The following is a 15099-nucleotide window of genomic DNA, read 5'->3' as shown; positions in this document are numbered from 1 at the left end:
CAGATCTTTATGAATTATTCATTTAAAGCATCTGAATGGTTTTTATCTTTCTGATTTTAAGCAGTTTTCCTTCCCATTTAAAGATGGAACTACAGGGGTGCCTGGGTGGCTCAGTTGGTTGGGCAGCTGACTTTGGCTCAGGTCATGATCTCACAGTTTGTGAGTTCAAGTCCCGCGTTGGGCTCTGTGCTGGCAGCTTGGAGCCTGGAGCCTACCTCGGATTCTGTGTCTCCCTCTCTCTCTCTACCCCTCCCCTGCTCACACTCTGTGTCTCTCTGTCTCTCAATAATAAACAAATATTAAAGAAAAAAAAATTAAAGATGGAACGACAGACAGTCATCAAGATCTTTAGAAAACTGCATAACTTTTAACCAGTAATTCAACTTCTAGAACTTATCTTGAAGTAACTGGACAAGTGGCAACATTCATTTACTAATACCTTAATCATAGAATTATCCGTAATAATAAAAATACCAACCACACATAAAAGTCTAATAACAGGGAATTGATTAAATTACAGTAAACTCATACAATAGTATGATATGTGGTCATTAAAAATGAAGTCCTAAATGGCAGGCATAGAGTTCACTAGTGCTTAGTGAAACAAGAGGGCAATAAAACATTATACTGTGTGATGCTATTCTTATGCTATGATACTGTCTTTGCTGAAACATGTTTATATACATATTTATGTGGGAAATATCTGGAAGGATATATTCCTAAACATTAACAGTGGTTGTTCCTGATGACACTTCATATATGTATATAATGTATATTTTTTTCTTTTTTGCTTCTCTGTGTTTTCTAATTTTTCTATAATGATTATGTCCTACATGTAACATTAAGAAAATAATAATAAAACTTAAAAAAATAGGTTAATAATGTCACTGTTCAGAGTGACAGAGTGCTCAGCTTCAGTTGTACAGATGGTCAATTCAAAAGGAATAAGAAAACTGGTTGAAAAGGACAGTAAAATAAGGCATGATGGTTAATCCACCCGACCAGTGAATGGCACTGGTCATGAAAATAAATATAATTTTTACAGCCTGTACACATTGGGCATATAGCACTCATGCCATCAGTCCAGGACACTGTATGTGCAATTGGTCCCTCTGGTAGTCCCCCTCTTTGTCATCGGGGTCTCTGTGCAACAGGCAGATTGTCACTGTTACCCAAAATAAGCCACTACATCTCTGGGTGCCAGAGGTGAAGTTGTTTTGAATATTACTTTATCCCAGCAGTCAAAGTCTGGGCTCCTAGTTAATTTTGATTGCCTTTCTTCAGCTTATTCTATGGGAGCCATTTTTAATAATGTTTGCATGAATCCAGACCATAAGAGCTAAATTATGGGTATTGTATCTGCAATGTTGGGAGGAATAGTAATGCTCCACAACCTGACTGCTGAAAGAATACAAGTGTAATGTACGTGACAGGTTTAATTTCATCCATCACAAAGCTCTGTGGGATTCAATCGCTGTTCTGAAGACTTGCTTTGAAGCTTACTCTTATGGTGGCCTGAGTCTTCCAAAGCATTTATTGCTGCTTTCTAAAGCTTTAATATTTCTTTTTTTAAATCATTTTATTTTTTCCCTTTTTCAAAAATTAAAAAGAATTGTCTACATTTATTTATTTTTGGGAGACAGAGAGAGATAGAGCATAAGTGGGGGAGGGAAAGAGAGAGAGGGAGACCCAGAATCTGAAGCAGGCTCCAGGCTCTGAGTTGTCAGCACAGAGCCCGAGGCGGGGCTGGAACTCACAAACTGTGAGATCATGACCTGAGCCAAAGTCAGATGCTTAACCGATGGAGCCACCCAGGTGCCCCTCCTTTTTAAAACATTTAAATCAACATTAGTTTCTTAGTTGATGAAATGTATTGATTGACTAAATTCTACCCCTGAAACCATTACTACACTGTATGTTAACTGTTAGTGCCCACTGGTATAGTATTTTTTTTTTCCTTTACATATACATATATGTCTGATCAGGCTGCATACTGCCACTTTAGTTGAAACAGATAGCAATGAGTGTTATCTTTGATAATGCTCTGTGGCATTCATTATTTGTGTAAGTGGAATGTTTCCAAAAAGATTGCCTGCAAAGGCCAGTGGCCTGATTTTTCACTCTATTTATGTACATAAATACAGCCATAGAAAAAAAAAATAACTCTGAACCCATTTTGTGGCCTCTGCTATGATGAATATTGATGACTTTGATGCAGTTTTGGGAAATCCATTATAGTAATGTGTCATTCATCTTTTCAACAAATTCATTTTATCTGAGACTTCAAAGAATACTTTGGCACTGATGACAGAATTTGGTAAGGAATCAAACTATTTGTATTCTAAATGTTAGAGTAATAACTTCCTACTGTTTGGTAAAAAACCATCATGTTCTTATCAAAGATCCATATCATGGCATTATCTATTTTATAACTTTTCTGCAAGATTTAAAGTATGTCCAGTTTCTTTTCTTTCTTTCTTTTTTTTTTTTTTAGTTTATTTATTCATTTTGATAGAGGCAGAGAGTGCAAGCAGAGGGGGGAATGTAGAGAGAGGAGAGAGAGAGAGAATCCCATGTAGGCTCTGTACTGTTAGCGCGGAGCGCCACATGGGTTCGGACTCAATGAAACTTAGTTGAAATCAAGAGTTGGACTCTTAACTGACTGAGCCACCTGGGTGCCCCAAGTATGTTTAGCTTCTTGTAATATTTGGTTGAGTGACAAATGTGGGACAAACTATCATGTAATACATTCAAAACAAGCAAAACAACCTATATACCTAAGGTTATAGCAAGACCATTTTGCCCAAGGAAGGAAAATGCCTCAGTAACTCTTTTTCAACAAGGTTGTATATATTAGTATTTTTGCTGCTGCTGTCAAGTTAACACAAACTTAGTGGCTTAAAATATCATAATTTTATTATCTTACAGCTCTGTAGGTTAGAAGTCCAAAACAGGTCTTAATGGGGCTAAGACAAAGGTTTTGGCACAACTGCATTATTTTCTGGAATATCTAGGGGAGAAGTTGTTTCCTTGCCTTTTCCAGCTTCTAGTAAATGAACACATTTCTTGGCACATTGTCCCATTTTCCATCCTCAAAGTCAGCAATTGTTCATCTCTCTGACCATTTATCTATGTTCATATGTCCCTCTGACCATAGCCAAGGAAGATTCTCTCACCTACATGATTAGACCTGGATCCAGGATAATCTCCTTATCTCAAGGTCCAGAATTTAAACTCACCTGCAAAGTCCCTTTGCCATGTAATGTAACATATTTACAGGTTCTAGGAATTAGGATGTGGCTATCTTTAGGGGGGCATTTTTTTTTCTGCCTTCCCCATAGTGTAAGAAGTGAGTAAGAGCATAGCTCTAGAGTTAGCTTATGTTTACCATTCATTAATTGGTGACTTTGGGCAAGTTAATTAACTTTTGTGTACTTATCTTTTCCTCATCAGTAAAATGGGCATGGTAATGGCACGTACCTCATAGTTATTAGATTGAGTAAATACATGCAAACATACTTAGAATAGTGCATGGCACTCAGTGTAGCATCAATAAATGTTATTATAATTATTGAAAGTCTGAAATCTGAGCTACAATCCAAGGTCTTTATAGCCAGTAAAACCCATACTGAGAGTTTCTGAGTCTCCAATTGTACTAGATTGATTGTCTGAAAATTCTTCTTTACCCTCAATTGGGAGTATATTAAAAGGCCAACATTTGTTATCTTTCTCTTGAATGCCCATCGGATAAAAGGATTTGCATCTCCTGTTTAGAGAAGAGGACAGGAAGAGAGCTGGGAAGTCTCTGCTATCTCATCTGTGGTTTCCTAGTGGTGGCTCTCAGTGATAATGGCTCCAATTATTGTTCACTCTCAGTAGTGGACATGGGTGCCAACTAGGGGGCTTTCTGATGGTTCTTAGTAACTTTCAGGTGTTGCTTCCTTTCATAGCTCCAAGTCAGGAGTGTTAGCTCCTTGTAGTAATAGCTGTTAGAGTCTAGTTACTGGCTTATGGCATTTCTGAGTGTGTTGTTCTAATGTGTAACATCTCCTGACCAGCATAATGACTTTCCCCTCTAGACAGCATCTCACAACAGAGCCACAAAATATGTGCTGCAGCCCTTTCTGAAGAATATATGTTTGCTTTCCTCAGACACCAATATCTGGGTGTGCTTGAGTCAGACACAGCCTCCCTGGACTCATGCATCACAGAGGGACCCCCATAGGTTTGAACCAGAGCTAATCTAGAGAGGGCTGGCCAGATGCTACTAATAGGTGAACCTGTTGCCATTTCATTTTTCTTCCCCATTTTTTTAAAAATCACTCTTTGTGCAAGTCATAAATCATTTTTTTTCTAAGAGTACCCAGAATGGGTTTTTAAAGAAGTTTTACTTTTCACAAGTAATTTTGAAAAGTCGCGAGTATGGGAAGTTCTTCATGGAGTTAAAATCAGACCTTGTCTTACTGGTTACCTAGTCTATACACCTCTGGACATAAACCTTAATGGACTCAGAAAGTTAGTCTACAAGGTGAACATTGAACGTTCTAACTTTAGAGGAGAAAGGAACTTTATATGGCTTTTTAATGATGAAGGTGAATGACTGTGACAGTCTCAGCGATTGTAAATGTAGACCCCAAAATAGAACTTGTCTTAAGGGAACTGTAAGTTCAATTTATGAAATATGTTTTTCTTTAAAATTCTGAAAAATCTTGGCTCCAGCTGACAGTAAGAAATTGGTTTCTAGGAAGGCCATATCTCAAATAAAAATTGCATACTATTACCATTACAATTCAGAACACCTTGGTTAAATATTATAGAATATAGTATTTTATGCTCTCATATACTTAAGATAGTTCAAAAAGTATTTTTGGAGGAAAAAGTGACTCAGAGCAAACACAGCTAATAGATTCAATAGCTTTTAAAGATTTTTTTTTTTTTGCAAAAAAAGGGCAAATAATTTTTTTTTCATGGGTTGGATCAAGTTAATATGAAGCTGGGATGTGGCTCATAGAAACAGCATTACACATATAAAATAGACTAAATTTAACCCCTGTGATTAGTGGAAGACGTGCCACATCAAGGATAAAGGTATTATTATCAATAGTTTTCCTCAGTATGAATCAGGAGTGTGATCATAAAATATTTTAAGACTAACTGTTGAGTATCAAATCTTTGGCTTTGAACAATTTGCTACCTTAACAACTGAGGAATCTATATGTACCAAGACAAGAAATGTATACCATGGTCATAGAAACTGAAGGAGAGTGGGAAGGGTGAGAGGAAGAAAAAGAGGCATTAGCAGCTGAATATGATGCTTCAGTGTACGAATGAACTTAAGTCAACAAAACAATGAAATATAAAATCCATAAAAGATAAACAGAAATCATTGTTTAGAAGCCTAGAAAACTTGAGCCTCAAAAAAACAGAGATATAAATATGCTACAACTGACCAAAGTCCACTAAAAATTTCACAAAAATATTCTGCACAGATGTTTAAAGGAACACCAAACTCCTTTTCACAAGTTTTTAAAATAAACATTAAAAAGGAAATCACTCGCCTTCATTTGTAAAAAAATTACTAATAATTCATTGGAGCAACACAGAAACTGGTAAAACCCATAGAAATTAACTACATGATTACAAACATCCTGGTGGCACTATAATGGAGAGGAAGAACTACATATTGTTTGCTCTTTAGACTTGTATCCTTCTTTGAGGTCATTTTAAGGGTTTGTTTAGTAGCCAAAAATTTTTTAAAAATCTGTATTATATATACTAAATATACATAAATACCACTATAGATGGTATATAAATATATATTCTAAATATATATGTTTAGTAGCCAAATAACATATATATACATAATATACGTAGCCATTTATATTATAGCCATATATATATATATTTTTCAAGATACTGCTTTTCTGATTTGCTAAAAGCATCCAAAATAACTTATTTATTCCTCTTTATTTGAGATTCCTTAAGAAATGACAAATTAACTACTAGAATCTTTTTATGGTTTGATGCTGATCATCATGAAGTATTATTTTCTGAATATATGGGTTAAAATTATATTTGGCTTTAATTACCTTATAATTATAATTTTACTCTTTAAGGAAATTTTTTTTTTAGTTTTTATTTTTGAGAGAGACAGTGTGTGAGCAGGGGAGGGATAGAGAGAGAGGGAGACACAGAATCCGAAGCAGGTTCCAAGGCTCTGAGCTGTCAGCACAGAGCCTGACGTGGGGCTCGAACTCACGAGCTGTGAGATCATGACCTGAGCCAAACTTGGTTGCCCAACTGACTGAGCCACCCAGGCACCCCTAATTTTCCATTTATTAATTGTTCCAGTATTCCAATTATTAACTAACAGTGAAACATCTCTGGGATGTCTGTCCATGGTGACTGAAAGTACCTTTGCTTCCTGCTCATTTCTTGGTGAAATTCCTGAGCTTAAAAAAGGTTTCTCTCATTTGATTTTCATATTTTCTCTTAAAGACAAATCATGACACTCCTTCACACACTGTCTTTTCAGATTTTTGCCTCTTTGGAAAAAATATAAACATGTTTTCATTTGTTTTATTTTATGAATTCTTTAAAGTCTATATTTAATAAACCACCTCAACTGCTACTGAATATTTGGGTTGCTGAGCTTCCTACAGTTTACTGATTCTGTCAGGACCTCTCGTGGCTTCTATTTCCAGCTTCCTATATGGCATAAAATAGTAGAAACTATCAAAAATAGGAGTAGGTTACTGTAGGTGCCTGTGGATTCTTCTTTGAAGCAATTCCTAAAATAGTATCGGTAATCAGCTTTCTGATTATCATCACTGCAGACTTCCTCAAAGCCCCTTCGATGGTATAATTTTTGACACTATCCATTTCAAAATAATGAAGTGAAAAGTGAAGAATTCAGTGAAAACTTTTTCTGTCATTTATGCAAAAATAACATTTTTTAAGTGAAAAATTATTTTGTAAGCTATATTCAGTCAAACTATGATTCTGTTAGACTTAATTTGGCTTTATACAATGGCTAACACATCGTTGTATAGTTAGACCTTGCTAGAAGTGTTGTTCAGAGATGGCAGTGAACTCAGGAGGTCAAAAAGGCCAGTGGTAAATGTCTGGAAGGCATACAGTTGTAAATTCCTGACACACTGACTGATGAAGTGGCCAAGGCTGTGCATTGGCAGTATAGCGTGGAGTGACAAGGAAGGTTTTTGTTTTTGTTTTTGTTTTTCTTGTCTCTCTATATTGCTATATTATTTGAAATTATATATGTTAATGTTTTCATTTGTTATCTGTGTAACTTTTTAGAAATTGTACGTTAAAGAAAAAGGGATTTGCAGTTGCACACATTTGAAACCAAGAATGTATTATGTTTTGTTTTATTTTATTTTATTTTATTTTTTGGGGGGAGAGCACATGCAAGGGACGGGCAGAGAGAGGAGGACAGAGGTTCCAAAGCAGGCTCTGCACTGACAGGCTGATATCAGCAAGCCTGATGTGGGGCTTGAACTCACAAACCGCAAGATCATGACCTGAGCCGAAGTCGGACGCTTAACCAACCGAGCCCCTCAGGTGCCCCTTTATATGCAGTTTAATATTTATGTAGTAAATATAAATCACATGCTATGTGGAGTTCTAGACAAATGTGTTTGCTATTCTTAATTTTTATATCTGTGAAGAATACATGACAAGAAATAGACATATGGCATGTACCTTTTTCATAGGCCAAGAACGTACCTTTTGAATCTTTTTGTTTACCAATTACCCAATGCCATGAATCTAAGCAAACCTGGAAAATTATTCTTGTGCATTTTCTAACTTGCCACTGCCCAGTGTGCCTCTGAGTATTATTATTCTTGAGTAAAGGTATCAAGTAAATGCTTTGATTCTGCTCATAGAATACATCTTCTCAATATTTATCATATAAAAACTTTCATTTGATGTAGTACTCATGTCCACACAAAGAAAAAATCCCATTGTTTTTCTGGGTGTTGAAGGAAGAGTGTAAAGTTGAGTCCTGTTGCAGGCTGTTTTGGCATCTGGAGTCAATCTTTTAGAAGTGACGTAGGATAGAATACAATAACTTATTCTGAAATTCCAGAACATTTATTTAGGGTTTCTTGGCAATTATATTTCACATTTGCCATGTTTACAATATTTTTCTTGGGCTTGGGACTTCACCTGTACTGTAGACAAATTAAGGCATTTTTAAATTTTTCATTTTTTCATTTCTGTGTCTACATACAGACTGCCCAAATCCGTGGAAATATAGGTGGACTCTGTGGCATCAATTGAATGTGGGTATTATGATAAAATGGTGGAGAATAAGTGATTCTTTGGTCCCAGTGCCCCAGTATGTGTATTTCCTGATATCAAGTATTTTGAGGATATCCATAATATAGCTTTCATTTTGATACTATGACTAGATGATTGTTCGTGGGACTGTTCAGTACTATACTTTTAGAATATATAGAAAAAGTGACTAAGAGTTTTCTTTAATATCTTTAAACTTTAGGAGCTTAATCCTTCCTCCTTAAATAAGGCAAGGAGGGATAGCAGTCTCTGAATGATGAACTATGTGAACGCATCATTTAAAATTCACTCATCTACAGAGTCTTGGGCTGACTTACGAAGTCACTACAACAATACAGTATCAGTCATCCATTAATCCAGTCTCTTCTTTCTAACAACATCCAGTGGAAACTGTATTGGTCAATTATTTGAATTTTGCAGTCATGAGTTATTATCCCATGTACATTTAAAAATAGGCAGAGATTATTGTGGTTTGTTCCACTGGCAGAATCACCACTCTAAATGATACCTTAGTGCAGAAGTTATATAATTGCTTAGCAATCCACTGTGTACAGTCTGCTTCTAATTATCTAGGTTCAATGGAGAATACATGCTGACTTCCAAGGACTTGTTGAAGCAAATATCTAGACTTGACTAATTAAAGGATTTTGTAATACTTTCAATATTAGAATATCATATTAGTCTCAACTCTACAGGGTATAAATTTGTCATGTGGCTCTTCCGCTAAGTGGCATTTGCAGAGTGTGGCATGCATCATAGTGCTTATTAAGAGAAAAGGATTTGGAGTCAGATCAATTTGTGTTCAAATCTTGTCTGCCACATATTACCCAAATGACCTTGGACAAGTTAATTAACCCCTCTGGGCCTCAGCAAAATGACAGATAATAATACTCAACTAACACAACTTGTTAGGAAGATGAGATAAGTGTATGTACATAAAGAGCCTAACAGAGTGACCAGCACATTGTAGATACTCAATTAAAGGCTATTATTCTTATTTTTTATTATTATCATCAGATCTGTTAGATCAAAATCTTTCATCTCTCTGCAGCATATGGCTATCCTGACAGCAATGTTTCTCTATGATAAGAGACCAGGTCATGGCTTCCGTCCACTTACTGGGAGGACAGAGGCAAGCATTATATAGGGCCATTTTCATCTGGTTTTCTCTTTCCAAGTATGTAAAAGCAGTTTTCACCTGGCAGTGAGCCCAAAATAATGAACTCCATGATAAGTGAATTGGTCTGTTCAGTTATTAAACCTTGTTCTGACAATGACACAAGCTGTAGGACTAACGGTACTCCATCCATTTAGCCCCAGGAGACTATATTTGATTAGGACTACCTTGCGCTCTTTGAGAGGAGTTAAGTTTATAAGACCAGGTGCTGTCTGAGGCTCTCAAAGTCCAGTACAAAATAGTCCCCATATCTGGATTAATCCTGAATTCCCCCTAAAGCCTCAGTTAGCTTTTGGAATGTCTTAAGTATTTTCTGCATAAACTCATGCAACCCCAGAATTTACATTGGAACTTCTACCAGACTGAACAACACAGTTCACTCTTGCCCTATTCTCATACTTCCAGCGTTTTGGGATGATTACTTCACACTTCATGCTTTCCTTATCTGGCTCTATATAGGCAATCCGTTTGGATCCTGTCTCATAATGGACCTTGATATTTGGCTGAAATAGTGGTTCCCACTAATCATAATGAAGAGAATGGAACAAATCTACTGGCTACTTTATACAGAAAGTTCTCAATGCCTTGAAGACATCCAGGCATCTTGGATATTTAGAATTTTGAGTGTCATTACAAAACAGTCATACATTCATTCATCAACAGTAAGTAAAATAATACAGTGTGCTTTGGAGAATATTTCTTTTTTTAATAAATTTTTTATTTTATTATTATTATTTTTAACATTTATTCATCTTTGAGAGACAGAGAAAGAGAGAGCGTGAGTGAAGCACAGAGAGAGAGGGAGACACAGAATCTGAAGCAGGCTCCAGGCTCTGAGCTGTCAGCACAGAGCCCAATGTGGGGCTTGAATTCACTGATTGCAAGATCATGACCGGAGCCGAAGTCAGACGCTCAACTGACTGAGCCACCCGAGCGCCCCTGGAGAATATTTCTAATCCATGAGTTGTTTATTGAAAGTGAATACATATCATATTAAAGTTTAAGCTTTTGCTTAACTTTGACTAGGACTCGTTACAAAGCATCCACCCTGACTAAGGTAGTATCTGTTGAATTTAAGCATCTGTTTAATTTGGTTCTCCTCACCCTCAGCTGTAAATTAGCCACCTGATGAAAAAACAGTCTGTTTTTCAGCAGTGAAGAGAGGAGTATTTTTAAAGTTCATTTTCATTTTCTTACTGTTTGGCATTTTTAGTTTAGTTTAGTTTAACTTTAGTTTAGTTTAGTATAGTTTAGTTTAATTTAGGCATTGGGTTCTACTCTAAATTTATGCAACCACTATAAGAATGGGACATGGGGCTAAAGAGATGCAACTGAATTTCCAAGAGATTAATCCCTTTCCTTGTGAGTGAATTAAATTCTTGTAATAATTGTCAGAGCCAATATCTTAGATCCTCTGGACACTTCTAACTAAATATCCACCATATGTTTGGTGTGACATCAAAAGTGGTCAATAAAGTAAGAGCAGTCTTGACAGTCTTCTGCAGATTTGGAAGTTTTAATTACTCCCACCAATTTTGCAATAATAGAGATTCACTTTTCAGATTGTGAAGTGTTTTAGAGAGGAATCAGGTGAATAAAAGTGCTTTTTAGGGGAAATCTTTCAGTGGACACAGTATCAATTCAAGCTTTATATCCGTTGTATTTAACCACAAGAGCACATTATAATGTCATAGAAATAGTTCAGTCTCACTAGAGACATCAAAATGTCATAAATGTGAAATTAAATTAATAGTTATAAAGCGTTCATATTTGTCACAGTGGAAGAATTACAGGAATAATTTTAAAGTCTCACATTTACTGTCTCTTTCACTTGAAAATCACACAGAAAATCAACAGCATTCAGACCTCTTGACTACTTAGCAATCTGTTCATCCTTAATTTAAAAACATTTATTACCCTGTACCTTCCAAAAATATAATAAAAAATGTACATGCTCTTGAGAAAGGAGTGAAAAACATGTCTTTTGGATTTTACCTGTCTTAAGAATGATAAGATTATTAACTTCTCATCGGAAGAATTTAGGGAGAAGATGTGAAACCAGAGGCAAAGAGAAGGGTTAAGATGAATAAAACATAATGATTTGAGTCTTTTAAAAATACCACCATATGTTTCTGATAACTGTGAACTTTCATAATTTTTTGTCTTAAGATATATTGATAATTTATCAAAATTAAATAAACACTTCGTCCTGCTAAACCATGAGTATTTTAATTCTATATCAATGGTTATCCTCAACATCATTTCAAAATAGAAAGGCAGTAGTTAATGATGCACAGACATTTCTAACTGGCATTCCCCTGATTACATAGGGCTGCCTCATATACATTACTTATATATGAATAGCTGCTCCAACCAGTTGACCAAAGGAACGCTTATCTATAGCCACTGGGGAATTCTTTATAGTCCCTTCCATCTTAATATGTTGGGTGTGAATAATTCTACCTTATAGACTACCTCTTCCTCTCTTCTTCTCCAGAAAGGAAACAAAGGAGGGCACAAACAATATTTGAAAACAAGAAGATGGAAGAAGTAGAGGAAATTAAGAGATAAAATCCTGTTTCAGGCTATAGAAATCTCCAGAGCAGGGGCATCCATGGTTTTTCAGAAGCAGGTTTTATGATCAGAAATTGATGTATGGTTTTTTTGTTTTTTTGTTTTTTTTTTAAATAATAGTGATAAGTGGAAAGAATCAGTCCCAGGTTGTGACTCAGAGGTAAACCGAGACCTTGTGGAAGTTTCATTCATATCTAATTTCTGTCTGTTTTCATCATCCCAAAGTTTTAAGCCACTTAAATGCAATTAAATTTGATGAGGTCAAAAGCAAATAGTTTCAATTATCATCAATTATAATATAATTATAATTACTGATTGATTCAAAGTTGAGAGCATTAAACTCTGATGCCAGCAGGGTAGCTCAGGGTAACTTTTCCAAAATAAAAAAAAAATCAGGTGGTCCAGGTCCACAGAGGGATCATACAGGCCAGATATGAATTTGGACAGCATGTTCGGTGTTCAGCATTGAGGTAGCGGTGAACTTTTACTCATGGTGTGACAAACAGGGCTAAGCATAAGAGGAGGCCCTGATTTTTCTGCCATGGCTAACTTTAATTTTCCCACAGAATATTTATTTTCAGTGGTCTTTCAGTCCATACTTCTATTAGTGAAATACATTATGACCATGATAACTTAAAGAGATTTCAGTCAGCTGGCCCTGGCCGTGAAGCATTATTTAATCATTCTGTTACTATGAGAAAACATTTTCCCAAATAAGTGATCTACAAGTAAACTTTTGGAAACAACTTGTTATAAATTGCCTGTATAGTTTTCTTTGAAAATATATACAAATGTAAGCAAAACAAAACACAAAAAACCAAAAAACCTTTTCTTTCAAAGAGAATGCTTAATTTTCTCCCTATTCTTAGGATTTGTCAAGCACTGCAGTGAATTCCGTTTCCCTTGTGCTGAAAAAGTGTGTAATTGGATTAATAATTAGCTAGTTTATTAAAGCCCAGTAGGTTTTTTCTGACATTTTTTTCCTTTGGTAGAAGACAGTGTTTTCCTAATTAAAACTGTCAATAAGAAATTCACTTCTTACCTTGTCAGAAGGTTTAAATGGATTTCCTTGTCCGCTAATTCCACCACTGATACTAAATCCAAGGCCAGGATTCTTTTCTATTCTCACACAAAACTATGTAAAAAAGATATAAAAAAAAGTGATCAACTATATATCAAGGCTAAATATCTTCAAATAACTGCATCACAGTAGAGAGATTCACATTTCACTTAAGTTGTCAGCATTAGTCTATATTAATTTAGTACAGAAAAGACAAACTAGTGCTCCTATAGGCATAAGTTATCATTGAAACTAGCTTGAAATTACCTGGTAAAGCAGATATTATTGAGAAATTACTCATTACTATGTGTAGGAATACATTTTGACAAACAGTTTTTAAAAATTAAGATTTATAACAATAACAAGATTGTGCATTATTTCAGCTACCTACTTTAAATCCACATATATTCTGATCAATTTAGAAGAGACTGTATGAATAAGTGAAAGAAAATTTGCAAGTGTACATTTGGGGAAAATATGGTTATTTAATTAAGTTGCCACTGCTTTCCAGGAGAGTAGTTCAATTCATCTCCTTGGTAGATGGTTCTATTGTTTAGAAATATAGGGCTTTTATTTTGAAAAAGAGTAGAACTTTTGACCATAGTCTGAGTGTATGTGGAACAGAGGAAGAATGAAATAGTAATAAATATTTTGGGTTTGGCACCAGCTCCTGGAGGGACAGTTAGAGCCCTTGGAAGACAGAGGACACTGGAAAAGAAAGAGGTCAAGGATATGGAGAAACGGTGATAGGCAATAGTCGATGAGTATTTAGGAAAGTGAAGGATAATCTTCTAGTATTCTGTGCTTTATTATCTTCCTAAGCCCAAATGAAAGTCTGTTAAACACAAGAGCCTTGTGCTTTGAGACCTATGGGGAAAAGATGGCACCAGGAATAGGTCCAAATCATGCTAAGGCTGTAGTAAAGATGTTAGCTATTGTAAGAGTGAATGAAAATGTAGATCAAGAATCCAGCAGAAGGAAAATCATTGCCATGAATGACTTAGAGGAATTATAGCAAACCTAGGAATTCTTGATGATTCTGAGCTAGGATATGTATGAGGACCATGGTGAAAAAGCTAATTTTTCATGAAAAGTGGGATGGAGTGACCCTAGGTGATTGAAAGACTTGGGACCCCAGAGGTAGCATACACTTTGGTTACATAAAGAAAGAAAGAAAAAAAAAAAACAACCACACTTTTATTATAACTTCTAAGCACAGAACAAGTGCTGGAACTAGGTGAACCAAGTGTTACTAGAGATTGGGAGGCAAAAGATTAATAATGAATTAAGAAGAAAACCTAAAGAAATACATTAGCATATATTTTGTATTTATGTAAATATATACTGGGAAAGTTCCTAAAGATGATTGGAAATGTTTCCTTTCTTAAGTAGCTTACTATTTTCCCTAGCAATCCTGCTTAGTTAGCCCGTTGATTTGCTTGTACAAATGCACATGCCCAAATGCTCTCTATATTTTTATTTTCAAGGTATCTTTAATCTCTACCTCTTAGATAGATCAAGGCAAACTTGAGTACTGTGCCTGGCTTAATTAGCATATATTATGAGTTGCCGGGAACTGGATTAATTAGGTTTGGCTGTTTAATGAGACTACCCTTAATTTACTATCATATTTCATAATAATAAATATAATGTTAAACTATTACAGAGTTCACTTACAACACAAGGGCAAAGAACTATCCACTAATGTGATTTTTATGGTAGAGTCTTTAATGAATAGTTTCTAAATTATGGGTAACTGCAATTACCATAAGTACTTTCCCATATTTTTATTTTAAAGATATGTTTAATTATAACTTTTCTTCTAATTGAGCTAGATTTGTTAAAACTAGTTATCATAGGGTATTAGCAACTACAGTTTATAATAGCTTTGTATTTATATGGCTCACCATCTGTGGATATGAACATATAATAGCTTGATGTAGCTTGAAGGAATATTTTTGCTTTA

At 35.3% G+C, this 15099-nt stretch overlaps 1 protein-coding gene across 7 annotated transcripts in view; it reads right to left on the bottom strand.

The window, feature by feature from the left end:
• The window catches only part of LRRC7 (leucine rich repeat containing 7), a 550975-nt gene that overhangs the window by 18766 nt on the left and 517110 nt on the right, over nt 1-15099 (bottom strand). For all 7 annotated transcript variants that reach the window (XM_053214212.1, XM_027058879.2, XM_053214211.1 and 4 more), the window contains one exon: nt 13116-13208. In XM_053214212.1, coding sequence (XP_053070187.1) covers nt 13116-13208 — 93 coding nt within the window. The remainder of the gene's footprint in view (nt 1-13115; nt 13209-15099) is intronic.

The sequence above is a fragment of the Acinonyx jubatus genome, chromosome C1 (genome assembly GCF_027475565.1).
Source record: "Acinonyx jubatus isolate Ajub_Pintada_27869175 chromosome C1, VMU_Ajub_asm_v1.0, whole genome shotgun sequence".
Classification (NCBI taxonomy): Eukaryota; Metazoa; Chordata; class Mammalia; order Carnivora; family Felidae; genus Acinonyx; species Acinonyx jubatus.
The sequence above is the reverse complement of the archived record's forward strand: the minus strand, read 5'-3'. Positions and strand labels throughout refer to the sequence as shown.